Here is a 19,179-nt window from a genome sequence, read left to right as displayed (position 1 = left end):
TCTCTCAAGTACCGCCATGTCCTTCTTGAGGTACGGCGACCAGTACTGGACTCGGTACTCCAGGTGCGGGCACACCATTGCACGATACAGTGGCAGGATTACTTCCTTCATCCTGGTCGTGATACCCTTCTTAGTGATGCCCAACATTCTGTTCGCCTTCCTTGAGGCTGTGGCGCACTGCGCTGACGCCTTCAATGATGTGTCTACCATCACTCCCAGGTCTCTTTCAAGGTTACTCACCCCTAGCGGTGATCCCCCCATTTTGTAAATGAACATCGGGTTCTTTTTCCCTACATGCATGACCTTGCATTTCCCTGTGTTGAAGCTCATTTGCCACTTTTTGGCCCACTCTTCCAGTGTTGTCAGATCTTTTTGGAGGTCTTCAAAGTCCTCCATGGTTTTGACCCTGCTGTATAGTTTAGTGTCATCTGCAAATTTAATGACCTCACATTTTGTTCCTGCCTCCAGGTCGTTGATAAATATATTGAACAGGAGCGGTCCCAGCACCGACCCCTGCGGAACTCCGCTTGTGACCCATTGCCAGTGTGAGTAATAGCCTTTTATTCCAACCCTCTGTTTCCTATCCGCCAGCCAGTTTTTGATCCATCGGTGGACCTCCCCTTGCACCCCGTGGTTCCATAGCTTCCTTAGCAGTCTTTCATGTGGTACCTTGTCGAAGGCTTTTTGGAAGTCAAGGTAAATGATGTCTATAGATTCCCCTTTATCCACCTGGCTGCTTACCCCCTCAAAGAAGTATAATAAGTTAGTGAGGCATGACCTGCTCTTGCAGAAGCCATGCTGGCTCGGCTTTAGCTGCCCAGTGTTTTCGATGTGTTCCCAGATGCAGTCTTTAATCAGCGCTTCCATCATCTTTCCCGGGACCAAGGTCAAGCTCACCGGCCTGTAGTTTCCTGGGTCTCCCCTTGAGCCTTTCTTGAAGATGGGCGTGACATTTGCTATTTTCCAGTCTTCCGGAATCTCTCCAGTTTTTAAGGATAGGTTGCATATTTGACAAAGTGGCTCAGCTATTTCATTCCTTAGGAATCACTATGGGTTAAGCTATCCGGAGGTTCTGGAGCAGACATAAAATTGGGTCTGTACTATCGCTCACCTGGACAAACGGAAGAAACCAACCAGGATCTGGAGGCTGAAATGAGGCAAGTATGCAAAAGCGGAAGTGTGGTGGTGATGGGGGACTTCAACTACCCGGGAATAGACTGGAGTATCGGGCACTCAAACTGCATGAGGGAGACCGCATTCCTGGAGGTCACAAGGGACTGTTTTATGGAACAGCTGGTCACAGAACCAACACGGGGGGATGCAACTCTTGACCTAATCTTCAACGGACTAGGGGGACCCGCCAAGGAGGTGGCGGTACTAGCCCCACTAGGATAAAGCGACCACAACACGATCCAGTACAGGCTAGAAATTGGATCTACAAAGGTGAATAGAACTACAACGACAGCACTCAACTTCAAAAAAGGGAATTATGATGCCATGAGGAAAATGGTGGGAAAGAAACTCAACAACACTGCAAGGAAGATGGAGTCTGTAGAAAAAGCCTGGATCCTACTTAAGGACACGGTGCACGAAGCACAGACCCTGTGCGTCCCCAAGTTCAGGAAAGGGTGCAAGAAGAATAGACTATGATGTATTGATATTGTAAGATTGATTTTATTGCCTGATTTGATTTTCCTCCCTGTGTTTAATGGAGCAAGATGTATTCTTGTAAAGATTACTGCATAATTAGAAATAATTAAAGAAAAAAAGAAAAAAAAAAAGAAACAGAAACATGATGGCAGATAAAAGCCAAATGGCCCATCTAATCTGCCCATCCACAGTAACCATTATCTTTTTCTCTCTGAGAGATCCCACATGCCTATCGCAGGCCCTCTTGAATTCAGACAGTGTCTGTTTCCACCACCTCTTCCAAGAGACACTTCCAAGAGACACTTCCACGCATCTACCACCCTTTCCGTAAAAAAGTATTTCCTCAGATTACTCCGGAGCCTATCACCTCTTAACTTCATCCTATGCCCTCTCATTGCAGAGTTCCTTTCAAATGAAAGAGACTCGACTCAAGCGCATTTATATTATGTAGGTATTTAAACAACTCTATCATATCTCCCCTTTCCCGCCTTTCCTCTAAAGTATACATATTGAGATCTTTAAGTCTGTCCCTATACGCTTTATGATGAAGACCACACACTGTTTTAGTAGCCTTCCTCTGGAGCAACTCTATCCTTTTTATATCTTTTTAAAGGTGTAGCCTCCATTATTATACACAATATTATAAATGAGGTCTCACCAGAGTATTATACAGAGGCCATACCTCTCCCTATGCAACCTAGCATCCTTCTAGATTTCGCCGTCACCTTTTCAACCTGTTTGGCCACCTTAAGATCATCACATACAATCACACCCAGTCCCACTCTTCTAACGTGCACATAAGTTCTTCACTCCATAAACTACTCTTCCCTCGGGTTTTTGCAGGCCAAATGCATGACTTTGCATTTCTTAGCATTAAATTTTAGCTGCCAAATTTGAGACTATTCTTCAAGCTTCACCAGATCTTTCTTCATGTTATTCACACCATGCGGTGTGTCTACTCTATTGCAGATTTTGGTATCATCCACAAAGAGGCAAATCTTACCCGACAACCCTTCAGCAATATCATTTATTTTAAAATATATTTTATTGAGCTGAAATGAAACAACACACCAAGCAATATAACAATGCAGCAATACAAGCTCATAGATTTAACAGAAAACCCACAAACCCCTCTGTCCACCCACCACCCATACCAACCCCCCCCCCAGGTCCTCCTTTACCCAGATATAAACAATGGAATCAATCCAAGACACAAAATAGAAAACATGTAATCACATTGAAATAAGATTTTGCGATTTAATCAAAGAATTTATTAAACTTGAAACTTGAAAAAAGGTAGCAATATCATTTATAAAAATGTTAATAAGAACAGGCCAAAGAACAGAACCTTGAGGCACACCACTGGTAACATCCCTTTCCTCAGAGCGATCTCCATTGATCACTACACTCTGTCGCCTTCCACTCAACCAGTTCCTGATCCAGCCGTCACTTGGGAACCTATCCCAAGGGCACTCAGTTTATTTATTAGACATCTGTGTGGAACACTATCAAAGGCCTTCTATCCTATCCGCTGACTTTTAGGTCCTTGGCCCAAATGGAAAATATTACCATGTCTCTCTGAGAACTGAAAACAAACCCTCCGCAAACCCTGTCTTCCCAATGTTCTGAGTGGCATCTGGGCTTAGCCCACGTCTTTCCCATGGCACTCAAACATGAGGTTCTTAATCCCAGAGCCTCGGAAGACCCCTAAAGGTTCTCTGAAAGTGGTTAAGACTATGGCTAAACTGTATCCAGTGGATCAGGAATTCCAGGAAATATTTGCTATGCCAAAAGTGGACGCCTTGGTAGTCCTGATGACCAAACACACTTCCCTACTCAGTGAGGGAGGAGTGGTTTTAAAAGATACACAGGTCCGAAAAGTGGATATGGTCCTGAAGAGGCAATTTGAGGCTTTGGCCTTAGCAGGCAAGGTTGTAGCCACGCTTCCTTCATAGCATATGCCTCACACTCTAGGCCAGGGGTGTCAAATTCAATCATATAAGGGGCCAAAATCTAAAACATAGACTAAGTTACAGGCCCATTTTTTTATTAAGATACATAGGGGTGCTTTTATTAAGGTACACTAACCGATTTACGCATGCTAAAGATTAGCACACGCTAATAAAAGGACCCCTTAGTCTTAGTAGAAATATAGGGTTACAATCTCTCCAACCCCATGCCAGCTCTGTGATGTAAACAAAATAAATAAAAAAGACTTTTCCTCTCTCTTTTAGGTCCTAGTTCATGCTTGCTGTCTAACACCAGCTCTTTTCCAAACTTCTTTCCTCTTTATCAATATATATGAGCTAACACCAGCTCTGGCAGGATACACATTTCAAATCTGACATATTGTGATCACAAAACAGAAAATAAATTTATTTTTTCTAACTTTTGTTTTCTAGTCATTATTCAAATCATGTTGGTCCCAGGCTCTAGTTTCTGTTTGTCTTCTGATAACTCACTTGTCAGATTCTCCTGCCCATTTGTTGTTTTATTTTTTCTCCGTGATAACCATCCATCTTCCATCTCTGTCCTCCCCTCCCGTTTCCCTTCCCCTCCCCTCCCCTGAGGTCTGACATCTTTCCTTTTTTTTGTCAGCTGAAGCGATGGACTCCACCATCCCCATATCCACCATATCTCCTTTTCTCAACTACCCTTTCATCCAGCATTTCTCCCTCCTTCACCCCCACCCCAGGGTCCACCATCTCTCCCTTTCTCTTCCCAACTACCCTCCTATCTGAACTTTAATTATGCTTATGCATAATTTGATAAGCTTATTATGACATCGTGTTAGCAACTATGTTTTCTTTATTATTGTCCTCAGAAAATATTTTGTTTATCCTGTATTTTAAATTTTACTTCATATTGCTGTATTCTATGGTGACAGGTATTCTAAGCTGTCACACATTGCAACAGTGTCTTTTATTTGGTTTAACTGCTGACATCACCAGAAATGAGTTCTTGCAAAACACACAGAAAAAGAAAAATTATATCTAGTGTGCATTCACTGAGTGCATCATCTGCCCATGAGTTAAATTTACATAATAGGCATATATTAGGGTTTCTTAGTACTCTGCATTATTTTACACCTTATTGATTTAATTCTAGGTTACTATGCAAAACTCTTCTGAGCATAGGGACCAGTTCTAAGTTAGGTAATACTGAGGTTCTCTTATTTTAGGGAAATCTAGGGATTTAGATATGTTTAATATATATCTAAACTAAACTAAACCTTAAGTTTGTATACCGCATCATCTCCACAAAAATAGAGCTTGACACGGTTTACAGGAATTGATATAGAAAGGAACTCCAATGAAGAGGGGAAGAACTTAGTAAAGAGGAAGATAGAGGGACTTAGCATATCAAAGAGGGGGGGGGAGTAGTTACATTTTAGAAAAAAGCCAGGTTTTCAAATGTTTTCGGAAGCGTTGGAGGGAGGTCGTACTCCAAAGCGGGGCAGTAAAGCCGTTCCACAGCTCGGTGATCCTGAAGAGGAGGGATGTCCCTAGTTTTCCTGTGTGGGATATGCCTTTTAAAGAGGGGAAGGATAGTTTGAATTTTTGTGTAGATCTGGTGGAGGTAGGATTCGAGGAGATCCAAGATAGTGGGAAAAGAGGAGTAGAGTCTTGAAGGCTAGACAGGCGCATTTGTAGTGAACCCTAAGGATTACTGGGAGCCAGTGAAGCTTAGACAGAAGTGGGGAGACGTGGTCGAATTTGCTTTTTGCGAAGATTAGTTTAGCCGCGGTGTTCTGAATCCGCTGGTCTAAGAAGGCTTTTCTTTGTTAGGCTTAAGTAGATGGAGTTACAGTAATCTAATCTGGAAAGAATGATGGATTGGACGAGGACGGCAAAGTGTTGTTGATGGAAGCAGGATCTCACTTTTCTTAACATGTGGAGATTGAAGAAGCATTTTTTTTACTAAGGAGTTGAGGTGATCGTTGAAGGATAGTGTAGAGTCAGTGATGATTCCCGGAACTTTGCTTGAGTGCTCAAACTTCATTGTGGTGCCAGAGGATAGTGGGATGAGGGTGGGTAGCTGATCTAAATCTGAGCCGAGCCAAAGTAGTTTTGTTTTGGTCTCGTTTAGTTTCATTTGTACGGTGAGATCCCAGGATTGGAGGTTCGCTATACATGAAGAAATGTTCTCGGAGAGGTTGGTGAGGTTGGAGTCGGTCTCGAGGAGGACAAGGATGTCATCGGCGTAAGTGTAAAGTGTTTCCAAGAGGGATAGTTGGAGGAGTTTCAGGGAGGTCATATACACATTGAAGAGAATTGGGGATAGAGGAGAACCCTGAGGAATTCCGCAAATCGATTTCCAAGGGAAGGATGAGGTGCCATTCATGTTAACAGAGTAGGAGCGGGAACGTAGGAATTTTGAGAACCAGTCTAAGACTGTGGAGTTTATGCCAATTTCAGAGAGTTGGAGAATTAGTATGTCATGATGGACAATGTCGAAAGCTGCAGAAAGGTCGAATTGAAGAATGACAGCGAACTTGTTGCAGGAGTGAAGTTGTTGGACCTTTGAGATTAATGAGGCCAGTAAGGATTCGGTGCTGAAGTTGGGTCTGAAGCCATGTTGGTAGGGTAGGAGAATGGAAAATCTCTCGAGATAGGATGGGGGTTGGGTGGCTATGATGGACTCCAGCATCTTGGTCAGGAGAGGAATATTTGCTATTGGGCGATAGCTGGAGGGTGTTGAGGGGTCTAGATCGGCTATTTTCAGTAGAGGGAATAAGGCAATGTGTCCCATTTCTGCAGAGAATAGGCCTGAAAGTAGGGTGGAGTTTATAAGCTTGGTGAGAGATGAGATGGCTTGTGTGGGAATTTTCTCGTATAGGTAGGAGGGGAAAGGATCCAAGGTACAGTTGCAGGATTTTAGCTTGAGGCAGTTTGGAGACCAGGGAATCGGATATGAGCTCAAAGGCGGACCAGGATCTGTCGGCTGGGATATGGTTGGCGATGGTTAGGGTAGGGTTGGAGACGGTGAGCACCAGGGAGTTATAAGAGGGTGCTGGTGGGAAAGAGCATCGTAAGGAAGTGACTTTCTCATTGAAAAATTTTGCTAGATCCTCGGCAGATGGAAAACAGGGGAGTTTGGTGGAATCATGTTTAGAGGATATGGAGCAACAAATGTTGAACAATGTATTACTTTGGTTGTTGGATCTGGAGATTTTGTTACCGTAGTAGTTCTTCCTTGATTTTTTTAGTTGAATGTTGTAGAGCTTAATATTAAACCTCCAGGACTGTCTGTCTGTGGGGGATTTAGATTTTTTTCCATTTGCGTTCCAGTATTCAACATTTCTGCTTCAGCTCTCTGTGATAAGGAAGGTTCTATCTTTCTCTTAGCTATACTTTCTTTACATTTTCTGACCTTTATACCTCAAAAGTACTAGAGTTTCATTGATGCCTCTATGAATAAAAGAACAGACGCAAGTTTGGTCTCTGCTCTGCTCTAGGGCTATTGCACCTGTTCTAGAATGGACACTACCTATATACCTACCACTGGAATGGTAAGTTTCCTGTATGATGTAGCTTAGCTAGCAACTTACATAAATTACTTGAAGATGGGTTTTATCTAGGACAGTGGATGGGATTTGCTTGCTTCCTCACCTAAGAAATCAAGCATACCATGGGTAAGACACTCTCTGGGCTACTGTTAAGCCTGAGAATTGGGATTTCCTGGTTCTTTGTTGAATTTGTCCTGTTTAATTGGCCTTAGACTCATGTTTGCAGCAGTAGACCTCAACTATACTCTGATCCATAGGTGATTGGTCCTGTCCAAAGCATCCTTGCAGAAGAAAGAAGGACAAGTGACATCCAACTAGGCTTAAGTGTGTCCGCCTTCGCCATAAATGGCTCGACGGCCAAGAGGGGGCTGAAGAGGCCTGGGCTGGCGCATACTATGCAGAAGCGTGAGCAGGGCGTGGCAGAGACTTGCTTAGTTTAGATCAGAGGGTCTTATATACATGCAAACACATTTCAAACTTTGAAAAAGTCAGGATAAGTAACAAAAGACCAGGAAATCTATGTGTAGCGTAGGAAAATGGGAATTTCATATTTATATGAATTGTTCGGTGAAGCAAGAACATAAGGGAAATCAGGCCACATTTCTAGAGGTATGAAACTGCCTCCATGTTTTTGTTTTTTTCTTTTTCTCTCTCTCTCTCTCTCTGTATGTTGTTTGTTCTCTTTGTTCAGTTTCCCACTTTAAACCTTGTGGTTTTAATTGATACCAGATGTGCTTAGGCTGGTTAGGAACAGCATATTAGCTTACGTATCCCAAACTGAGATATAACATGCATTAAATAAGAATGAAATACATGGTGTGGAACTGTGAATGAAAGAGGTCCCGAATGATGGATGTATGAAAGATATATATGAAATAATAGTGTGTACTTAATTTCTAATATTTTATATATTTTAAACCTGAAGAAACACTAAAGAAAAATCCTAAGGTAACATCTGGAAGTAGTTAAGTTAGAATCTGAGACGCTGCACTAGTCTCCAATATAGGAAGGCTTCTGTGTGTGTATCAGTGAAACCTAACACTGTCAGTTTGAGCAAGGGGGGAACAGCCCCTCTTTTTTCTGATGCTGACAGGAAGGGCCAAAAACTTTTCAGCAGGTTACATAGACGAACTGTCTGAAATAACATAACATAAGAACATAAGAAATGCCATGGGTCCATCTAGTCCGGCGATCCACACCCGCGGAGGCCCAGCCAGGTCTACCCTGGCGAATACCTTAGTTACTTAATGTGTTTTTCAAGAAGATATGCATCCAACTTGCCCTTAAATCCTGGAATGGTGGTTTCCTCCACAACCTCTTCCAGGAGAGCGTTCCAGGCATTCACCATTCGCTGTGTAAAGCAGAACTTTCTGACATTTGTCCTGGCCCTGTCTCCCCACAGCTTCAGTCCATGACCTCTTGTCCGAGTCACCTTCGACAATGTGAATAAAGGTTTTTCCTGTTCTATTTTGTCGAATCCTTTCAGTATTTTAAAAGTCTCAATCAGATCCCCTCGCAGTCTCCTCTTCTCGAGGGTGAAAGTCCCAGTTTTCTGAGGCGATCTTTGTAGCTCAAATTTTCCATACCTTTTATTAGCTTCGTCGCTCACCTCTGCACCCTCTCCAGTAGTATTATATCCTTCTTTAGATAGGGAGACCAATGTTGTACACAGTATTCCAAGTGTGGTCTCACCATCGCTCTGTATAACGGCATTATTACATCCTCAGATCTACTCATGATACCCTTCTTTATCATGCCCAACATCCTGTTTGCTTTTTTTGCCGCCGCTGCACATTGAGCCAACGGCTTCAGGGTCCTGTCTATCATTACCCCCAGGTCCCTTTCTTGTTCGCTTTTGCCCAAGGTTGCATCAAATAAGGTATACTAGTGCTCCTTGTTTTTCCTGCCCAGTTTTGAGAAGGACAAAAATAATATTGAATATGTAATAATGGGTTTATGTATATTCAGAAATGAATGTAAACAAAAATGATTTCTGAAACTTTTATTCCATGTTAAAAAAGAGTTCTTTGTCCAAATTTATTTTTAAACCTTTTAATCAGTTTTGTCTTTCCCTTCCTGCTGTTCTCAACCCCTAATTGTTTGCTCCTATATCAATTAGATTGTATTTCTTTCCTTGCCTTGCCTATTGTCTCATTGAATTTGAAAATGTGTTTTTTTATTATGTTTTGTAGACTTTGTCCCTTTGTTAGTTATGTATTTTTATTTTAACTATGTATTTTGTTGACTTGTACATAGCTTAGAATTTGGAATAGGTGATTAATCAAATTATAAAATAAACTTGAAACTTGACAGCCTCTGTTAATGGATTGGCTGACAAGTAATGATGTCATGCAGGACAAAAGATATATATTGGGGAGCAACGAATTATCGAGTTGAAATCTTTGTCAGGAAGGCCAGCGTTTGGCATCTGTAAAGATTTCCCAGATGACGCAATAACCCTTTTGAGGTCCATTCTGACAATTAATAAACGGAAATAACAATTTTAATGAAATTTGCATCATGTGTTATTTTTCATGTACTGTTTACACACCTAGATCGAAAGCTAGCTGCTTACGGCTGCTTAGTACTCGTGTGCCGCCATGCTCAGGATGTAATGTAATGTAATGTAATTTATTTCTTATATACCGCTACATCCGTTAGGTTCTAAGCGGTTTGAAGAAAGTATACATTAAGATTATAAATGAGAAGTAAGAAGGATGGCATGCTGTCTGATCATCACCTGGTTTGGATGGAGCTGCTTAACCCCCGGGTGTCACATAGACCGCAGTCTGGTTGGCGCATGAATCCCACATTGTATGAGGATGAGGAGTTCCACCTATTTTTGGGACAGCAATGGGATCACTATGTGGCAGATAACTCCTTCTCTGAAGTTTCTGGGGTTACATTTTGGGAAGCCAGTAAATTACCGTATTTTCACACACATAACGCACACACGTGTACAACGCGCACACGGGTATAGCGCGCGGGAACAAGGAATTTATGTAAGAAAATTTAGGTATTCCGTGCATGCTCCTTATTTTGTTTCCTAGGTTTTCTATTGTAATGCCTATTCCATTGTGATGCGGTGTTTTCTGTCTTGCTGGCGCCCTCCTCCATGTTCCTGCATCGTTCGCTAAAAGCCGTGGGCAGCGGATCCTATGTGCCTCTTGCGGCTGACCCAGAAGTGTTCCTCTGACATCATGATGTCAGAGGGAACGCTTCCCAGCTGCAGGAGGCGCATGGAAGCTGCTGCTGCGGCTTTCAGCGAACACTGTAGGAAGATGGAGGAAAGGCGCTAGCAAGACAGAAAACAATTGTATAACGTGCTCACACATATAACGTGCATGGTTATGCTCGGTTTGTAAAATCTTGTATAACGCTTGCGTTATATGCGTGAAAATACGGTAATTATGAGGGGGACACATTATGAAATATACTTCTCGCAAGCAGAGGGCTCAGGATCAGGCACTCTTGGACTTGGCTCGCCTATTGGGAGTCATTCAAGGGAACCTGCACAAAACTTGCAAAGCTGATTCTGCAGTTGTTCGGAGTCATCATTTGGACATAAAACGGCAAATTAATGATTTGTTGGGCCAAAGAGCCCTCCGGGATATTCAGATGTACAAGTATCGATTACATCGATAGGGAAATAAAGCAGGGATGTTGTTAGCATCACTGGTTAACTGGAGAGCTCGCAAGCGCCTTATTTCTAAAATTCGGGCTTCTGATGGGACTGAGCTTCCAGGGCTACCGGCTATCCAACAAAGCTTTGTAGATTTTTACCAGTTATTAAATGATAGGGGGACTTGTGACACACAGCAGAAGGCTGCCGCCTTTCAGGACCTGCACCTTTCGAGTCTGACACAGGGGCAGCGGGATGTGTTGAATGCTCCTGTCCAGAAGTTGGAGATCCAGCAGGCCATTCATGCGTTGAAACTTGCTAAAGCGCCTGGGCCTGATGAGCTTGGCTCTGAATACTACAAGCTGCTGGGGACTCGGGTGCTGGGCCTTTTTCAAGCCCTGTTGGGGGGGGGGGGGGGTTGCCCCCACATAGGCTCACCCATGCGCATATCATTGTTCTTCAGAAACCTGGCAGAGCAGAAGACCAGCTGGGTTCCTATCGGCCCATTTCCTTGCTCAATCAGGATATCAAGTTGTTTACAGCAATTATAGCAGCTCGACTGGGTAAGGTATTGCCTTTCCTGGTTCACTCAGGCCAAGCTGGCTTTGTGCCTGGCCAATATTCATCTGCTAATGTTTTACGGGCGCTCTCAGTGCTACTGAACCCTGGGTTGTTGGGGGGAGGGGCATCCTGGCCAGGAGAACACCCTTATTGTTAGTTTGGATGCGGAAAAAGTGTTCAACAAGGTTTTGTGGAACTATCTTTTTAGGATTTTCCCTCATTTGGGCATCATGGGGGGTTTCCTGGCTGGGATCCATTCCTTAAATAACCAAACCACTGCACAGATTCTGGTGAATGGTGAGCTGACCGACTTGTTCACCCTAGCTCGCGGTACAAGGCAGGGCTGCCCTCTTTCCCCCATGCTATTTGTTTTGGCCTTGGAACCCCTGACTGCTAAAATTCACCAGCAGCAGTCTCTGCATGGTGTCAAGATGGGGTCTCAAGAGTTTAAAATTAACTTATTCATGGATGATATGCTCATCTTTTTGGGAGATGCGGCCCAGAGGGTTCCCCAATTGGTGGAGCTTATTCGTTGCTTTGGAACATTTTCTGGTTTACGGATCAATTTTGACAAGTCAGAAGTACTGACAGTTAACCCATCTTGCACTGCAGAGAGGGATCCCAACTTTCCATTGCAGTGGTCCAAGGGAACGCTTAAGTATTTGAGGGTTTATTTGCATGCTGACCCCAAGATAGTTTATCGGAAGGATGTGCTTGATAAGCTAGACACGTTAGAGCCTTGTGCTGGAGGTGTATGGACTTCCCGATTTCTTTTCTGGGACGTGTCACCCTTATCAAAATGGTCCTTTTACCTAAGTTGCTGTACCCCCTTCATACTCTGGAGCCTCTAAATTTGCCCGGGCGGGGTTTTGGTCCCTACTGGCTATTCCGGTTTCTGCTTTTAACACCTTGTGTGCTGGGGCTGGATTGTGCGCCTCTATGCTGCGGCTGTTGCGGGATGCGTGGTGTTGGTGGCGTTCTTCTTTTAGGGGGTGCAGTGGGCCTGTTGCCTTTTCTGGAATTTGTAGATAATCCTGGATTCCCTGCTGGTTCAGTGGCTGTCTTTTTCTAGAGAACTCGTTGGTCTGGATGCCGGTTTGTTGGGCAGGTCGCTGAGTTGGGCTCTGGATCGGTCTCTTTTTAGTCCTGTCGGGAGCATTGGAGTTGGCTGATGGGGGTCGGTGCTCGCTTATCTTCAGCTTAGAAGCTATTGTAACTCATTGAATTCACCTGGTTGACTTTTGCCTACTTTCTCCCCCTGGACCAGGTCTTTCTCTCCTGTCTGACTCCAACACGCTTTCGGGCTGGTATAAGATAGGACAGTCCAGGAAGCCTATGTGGTTTTTGGAATCGCCAGCAGAGGATTAGGGAGCTGGCCTGGGCGAGGTGGTTAGGCAGATGAGCTAGCCTTGAGCTTTGTGGACACTGCAGGGGCCTCTCCTAATGTGGGCTTACACGAGATACATCTTAATATTTTGCACAACGCCTATATCACAAGAACCAAAGGGTACAGGATGGGTTTGTGGCCTGATGCTTGTTGCCCGAGCTACCCAGCTTTGTGGGGTACGATGGTACAACATTTTTTGGAATGTTCCCGCCTGGGGAGTCTGTGGGTGCAGGTGCTTCAGACGGTGGAGGGAATCCTTAGAGTGATCCTATAAGACTTTGCTGCTGGGTATCAATAGTCCCCTGACTGAGGCTGGTATTGCAGAGCCCTGTCGGCGTTTTGTATTAGTGGTCCAAGGGCTTACAAAAAAGTTTATCCTGAAATATTGGGTGGGGAAGGCGTGCCCTACAGTCCAACAATGGCTAGCTCATATGTCTCAAATGGCGCTTTGGGAGCGATTGCGCAAGCAGAGTGCAACCAATTGGAAATCAGCGGCGGCGGAAATCAGAGTCCTGGGATGCAGGGGAGGGGGTTTGGAAGAGGCTGGGGGCGGGTAATCTTTTGCATTATAAAACTTGGAACTTGCATGGGAGTGGTTCCCACTTTTGTTTTGCTCTGCTTCTAGGGTTACTGTTGTCTAGTTGTAATGCCTTATGATTTCTTATTGTGGATGGTTTATGGGTCATTCTTCTGTGCAATGTTTCTTTAATAAAAATATTTCCCCCTCCCAAAAAAATGTACCTGCAAACTACACAAAGTCATCAAATATGTCAAAAACATCACAATCAATGATAGTTCTATAATTTTAGCGGACAACTCAGTAGGCAAAAGTAAGAGGGCATTCACAGGAGGAGATGCATGGGCCGTATATGGCTGCACAACATTTACGTGTAGGTTATAGAATAATGTTGTTAATGTTCTAAAGTGCTACATTTAGGTTTATGAAAGTACACCTACTATTGACGTGTCATAAGTGGGTGCACTTAAATGTTGGCATGTAACTGCTGACCTGTACTAGTATTTTATAATAAAATCTGGGTGCTCAAAAATAGAATTGATTCTTGGTGTGCTGCATCTTGGTGACTAATTTTTAACATCCTTTATAGACCCCCCCCCCCCTTTTGTATTTAAAGGTCAGGTGGTTGTTTGGATTACAAAAGTATGTGCATGATTCTAGAATAGATTGTCTCAAATGAAGGGGATAGAATAGGTACTTGGTATATGTTTGTACAATATTTTTAAGCTTCATTGTACATGCATAGTATTCCCTACCCTTGAAATGCCTCTTGAACTCCACTGCAGAATCACTGTTCTTACCCACTTAGATTCTTTCTAAATCTTTCAAAATAGTTTACTGTGACTTATTTATTTTTATAATTTTTGACATAAATTATTAGTAATGTTGTTATTTTTAGGAGATGATGCAACTGCTGCTGCTCAACTACAAGACCAAAGCAAATCAACCAGAAAAGTCACCAGTGAAATTGGCATCAGGAAACAATCAGGAGGTAATATATTAATATTTTTTTAATTAACCAAAAGGATAGAGATTGATAACACAGGCCAACAAAAAAAAAATTTTTTCTTGGTGCCTTGAGTTTCTTATTTGTTTCTGAAGTTATTTGGAGAGCTGATTCAGAACATTGCATTGGACAGACCACATCAGCTCTAATTTCTTAGATATGGTTGAATTTATGCCTTTGGGATAGTAGAGCCAAACATGAACATTGGACAAAAAAAGATTGGCCTCCGAGGGAATATTTGGTGGAGATAGAATCAAACTGCCAGCACTACATAAACTTGAAACTTGTTTGTGCATTGAATATATAGTTCATATGTTACCTGGACTTACCATGGAAAAACTGAAGGCAGGAATTTTTGATGGTCCACATATCAGACAACTTATAAATGACTCACATTTCATAGCATCAGTGAAAGAAATCAAATCATGTGTCTGATCTTCATTTGTTCTTGTTGCCAATAGATACAAACATCCAGCAGTGCCCTTCACTCATAACCAGGCTTTATTTAACCAACAATTTAGGTATACAATTCTAATTTCATTCTGCTTACTTTTTATTGAACTGTTATATTTATCTGCAGCATGTCTTCAACCTCTCTTACTAACAATATCCCAGTTTTCTGGGGCCATCGCCCCCCCCTAAATATACAACTTTAACACACCGACAACCTTACTTGTTAGAAATTCCTATCTCATCTCCTCCTACTAACCCTACTACAGTAAACACCGCCTTAACTAATCCTTTATATCTTTCCTTAAAAAACAAAAATTTAAAGCTCAGTCTCATTAACGTTAGATCTCTTAAGAATAAATATCATCTTTTAAAAGACTCAATTCTTCATCAGGGTTTACACATACTTTTCATTACCGAAACTTGGCTTTCTGAAGGCGAAGAAGCTTATCTCTCTTATTGCTGCCCTGATAACTACGATTATCTCTGTAACCATCACGAAAATCGTAAAGGCTAGCCATCATATTTCAAACCAACCTTATTAATTTCATTGATCACTCCAAAGGAAATAGCATCATTGAATATCTTCACCTTAAACTTAACTCATAAATTTATCTCAATTTCCTATTATTATATGTTCCTCCACCAGTAGGGCAAAATAAAATAACATTACTTCAAGACCTAATTTTTGACTTTTGTTCAACTACATCGTTCCCTCTGGTCTTAGTGATTTCAACATTCATTTTGATAATCCTTCTGATACTAATACCCAGGATATATTAAACATTCTTCAACCTTTAAATTTGCATTCAATTATAGCTGGCCCGACCCATTCGGCTAATCATACTTTAGACATGATATTCTCTCCCATATCTCACTACTTTGAATGCTCTGTTCCATTAGCCACCCCAGTACCTTGGTCTGATCATTATTTTATATCTGTTATTCTTCATTCCTATAAATTAATAACGCACAAAACTCAATCGGAATCTAAGCTAATCTCATATCGTGATTTTTCCAGCTTAGATAACACTGATATCTTACCATTTTTTGACCTACCCTCTATCAATGCTACGTCTAATTCAATCGAAGATCAACTGTTTCTCTGGAATTCCTCTCTACAACTACTCTTAGACAGCAAAGTACCAATAATTTCTAAATCCATATCGTTACGTAAAATTTCTAATCCATGGTATACAGCTGAACTCCTCCTTATAAAAAAATAGCTTCGCTCCCTTGAAAGAAAATGGCGACATACTAAATCTTTAATAAACCTACGAAACTTTAAAGAAAAGGCAGCTATTTATAAAATAAAAATCAATCAGGCAAAAAATCAATTTTATTCAGATAAAATTGATAAAGCAAGAAATTCTGCTACTTTGTATAATATTTTAAAATCCATTTCACCACATAATAAAAGAAATATTACATCACCCCAGACAATTTCTTTGAACACACAAGACATAGCTGATGCATTCAACCAGAAAATAAAAAACATCCGAAACACATTTTTCCCCAGTACAATAAATAGTGCCGCGAGCATAAACCATAATGAGCTCGTCCCAACAGCTAAATGTTCAAATTTTAAACTGCCCTCTCTTAACGATATCGAAACACTTTTTTCTCAAATTAACTTAAAAAGCTCTGGATCCGAAATTTTTCCTCCATTTTACATAAAAAAATTTCTTCATCACCTTGGACCCATCATCCACTCAATTGTTTTAAAAAGCTTGCTTACTGCTTCAGTTTCTACCCCTTGGAAAACTGCTATTATTACTCCATTACTGAAAGACCATAAAATCAGTAATAGTGATCCCACAAATTACCGACCAATTGCAAACATCCCCTTTTTAGCCAAACTGACCGAAAAACTGATATTTAACCAGGTATCTGATTTCATTAAATCAACCAATGTCTTGCACCCCAACCAAACAGGTTTTCGTAAATGTCATAATACCGAATATTCAATGATTGGTTTAACAAATAATATCCATTATTTGTTAGACCATCACAAATCAGTCGCTCTTTTTTCGCTAGATATCTCTGCTGCATTTGACACAATTGATCATGATCTCCTGCTTAGCCGACTTGAATCAATAGGCATTTGTGATCAAGTTCTCAACTGGTTTACTTCATATCTCACTAACCGTACTTCTTTAGTTAGATTCAATAATGAATACTCTAACTCTTACTCCACATCCTTTGGAATTCCTCAAGGATCAATTTTATCGCCTCTTTTATTTAATATTTTTCTTTCTCCATTATTGAGTCTTTGCCAGTCAGTTGGTTTTACCTCTTTTTCATATGCAGATGATATCCAATTAATGCATTCTTTTGACCCCGAAAATCATGAAGACATTATGTCCATAAATAAAAAACTTGAATTAGTTCAAAACTGGCTCAACAAGAACAAATTAGCGTTAAAATATCAAAAAAACAAAAACCATGATTTTTAACTGGAAAAATGACATAATCCTTAAAATGCCATTCGTTCTTAATAATAACACTATAGAAATTGTCCCCAATTAAAAAAATTTAGGGGTTATAATTGACGATAAATTGATATTCCATGATCATATTAATAATATAGTCAAATCTTGCTTTTATAAACTGCGATTAATAAGATCAATCGCCAAATTTCTTGAGCCTAAATCGCGTAACATTCTGATCCACTCACTAGTTATAGCTAAAATAGATTACTGTAACTCCTTATTACTCAACATCTCTCAAAAAGAAAAACGACGTCTTCAAATCATTCAAAATACTGCCATTAAATTGATCTATAACGCTAGGAAATATGATCATGTTACGCCACTATTTATCGATGCTCATTGGCTTCCTATCAGCCATCGCATTCTATTTAAGGTCATGCTGCTTATATTTAAAACCCTAGCCCACAACGAGCCTCAGTTTATAGCAAGAATGTTAATTCCTCATAATCCAGTACGCTCACTCAGATCATCCTCTCAATACTTACTAGCTATACCTTCCCTGAAAACAATAGGTACAAGAAGATCAGATATGTTTTCTGTTATGGGCCCACAATGGTGGAACTCTCTGCCACAACATATTAAAAATGAAAAAGATCTTCTTTCTTTTAAAAAATCCTTAAAAACGCACCTTTTTAAAGATGCTTTTTATACTCAATATTAATATTATTATTTTTTAATTTTTTAACTACCCCCCTTTCCTTCTGTTTTTTCCATATTTGTTTTTCTCGATATAACAGATGTAACCTTTGCCCTTCTTCCCTCCCCAGTTCAAGTCTGTCTTGTCTAAAATTTGATGTTAACAAATTTTTAATTTGTATCTTTATAATCTTATCCCTTTTTTACTTGTGTGCATCGCTTTGTAAACAGATTCAGCGATACATCAAATATTAATAAACCTTGAACCGTGAACAAGAGGATATGCTCTTTCATTTCAACAGGCTTGGCTGTAACATGAGTGATAAAGTCCATTATCTGCACAGGCACTTAGATTGCTTTCCAGAGAACCTTGGTGACTTAAGCGAAAAATAAGGTAAAAGATTTCACCAAGACATAAAAACAATGGAAGCCAGATACCAAGGAAGATGGGATGTAGACATGATGGCAGACTATTGTTGGAATCTTTTGTTGGATTGTCCTGGCAGATCCCACTCTCGGAAGTCTTACAAAAGGAACTTCTTATTGTGTTGAATGACTGGAAAGTTTGTATCATAAACTTGTGGAGTTTTCTTTTAATTTTTAATGTTTCCTTCATGCTTAAAAGATATTAAAATAACCTGATTTTCTTTTAATTTTTAATGTTTCCTTCATGCTTAAAAGACATTAAAATATCCTGATTTTTTTAATGGGCGAACAGAGTGAAGAGTAGTATATGGCACATTTGGGGGTTAGACATTGGAAGGATCCATATATACTGGGAGATGAGAGACTGATGTGAACAGATGTGGAGAAGGACCTTGGGATGATAGTTTCTTAAGATCTAAAAACAAAGAAACTGTGTGAAAAGGCAGTGGCTGTTGCCAGAAGGATGCTAGGTTGTATAGAGAGGTGCAACCAGTAGAAGAAAGAAGGTGTTGAGGCTCCACTTGGAGTATTGTGTTCAATTTTGGAGACTGTATCTGGCAAAGGATATAAGAAGACTGAAGTGGTCCAGAGGAAGGCGATGAAAATGGTAGGAGGTCTGCACCAAAAGACATATGAGGAGAGGCTGGAAGCCCTGAATATGTATACCCTAGACTAGAGGAAAGGAGGGAGGCGATATCATTTAGATGTTTAAATACTTGAACGGTATTAACGTAGAACAAAATCTTTTCCAGAGAAAGGAAAATGGTAAAACCAGAGGGCATAATTTGACATTGAGGGGTGGTAGACTCAAGAGGATATGGCGTTACTCGAGAGAGTTCAGAGGAGAGTGACGCATCTGATAAAAGGGATGGAAAACCTTTCATACGCTGAGAGATTGGAGAAACTGGGTCTATTTTCCCTGG

The 19,179-nt window shown here is 41.1% G+C and overlaps 1 protein-coding gene across 1 annotated transcript in view; it reads left to right on the top strand.

Moving 5' to 3' along the window:
- LOC117362913 (fibrous sheath-interacting protein 2-like) overlaps nt 1-19,179 on the top strand; it is a 655,319-nt gene that overhangs the window by 483,699 nt on the left and 152,441 nt on the right. Inside the window, exon 11 of the mRNA XM_033950005.1 lies at nt 14,145-14,237. Coding sequence (XP_033805896.1) covers nt 14,145-14,237 — 93 coding nt within the window. The remainder of the gene's footprint in view (nt 1-14,144; nt 14,238-19,179) is intronic.

This window comes from Geotrypetes seraphini, chromosome 6 (assembly GCF_902459505.1).
Source record: "Geotrypetes seraphini chromosome 6, aGeoSer1.1, whole genome shotgun sequence".
Taxonomy (NCBI): domain Eukaryota; kingdom Metazoa; phylum Chordata; class Amphibia; order Gymnophiona; family Dermophiidae; genus Geotrypetes; species Geotrypetes seraphini.
This window is presented reverse-complemented; position numbering and strand designations above follow the sequence as displayed.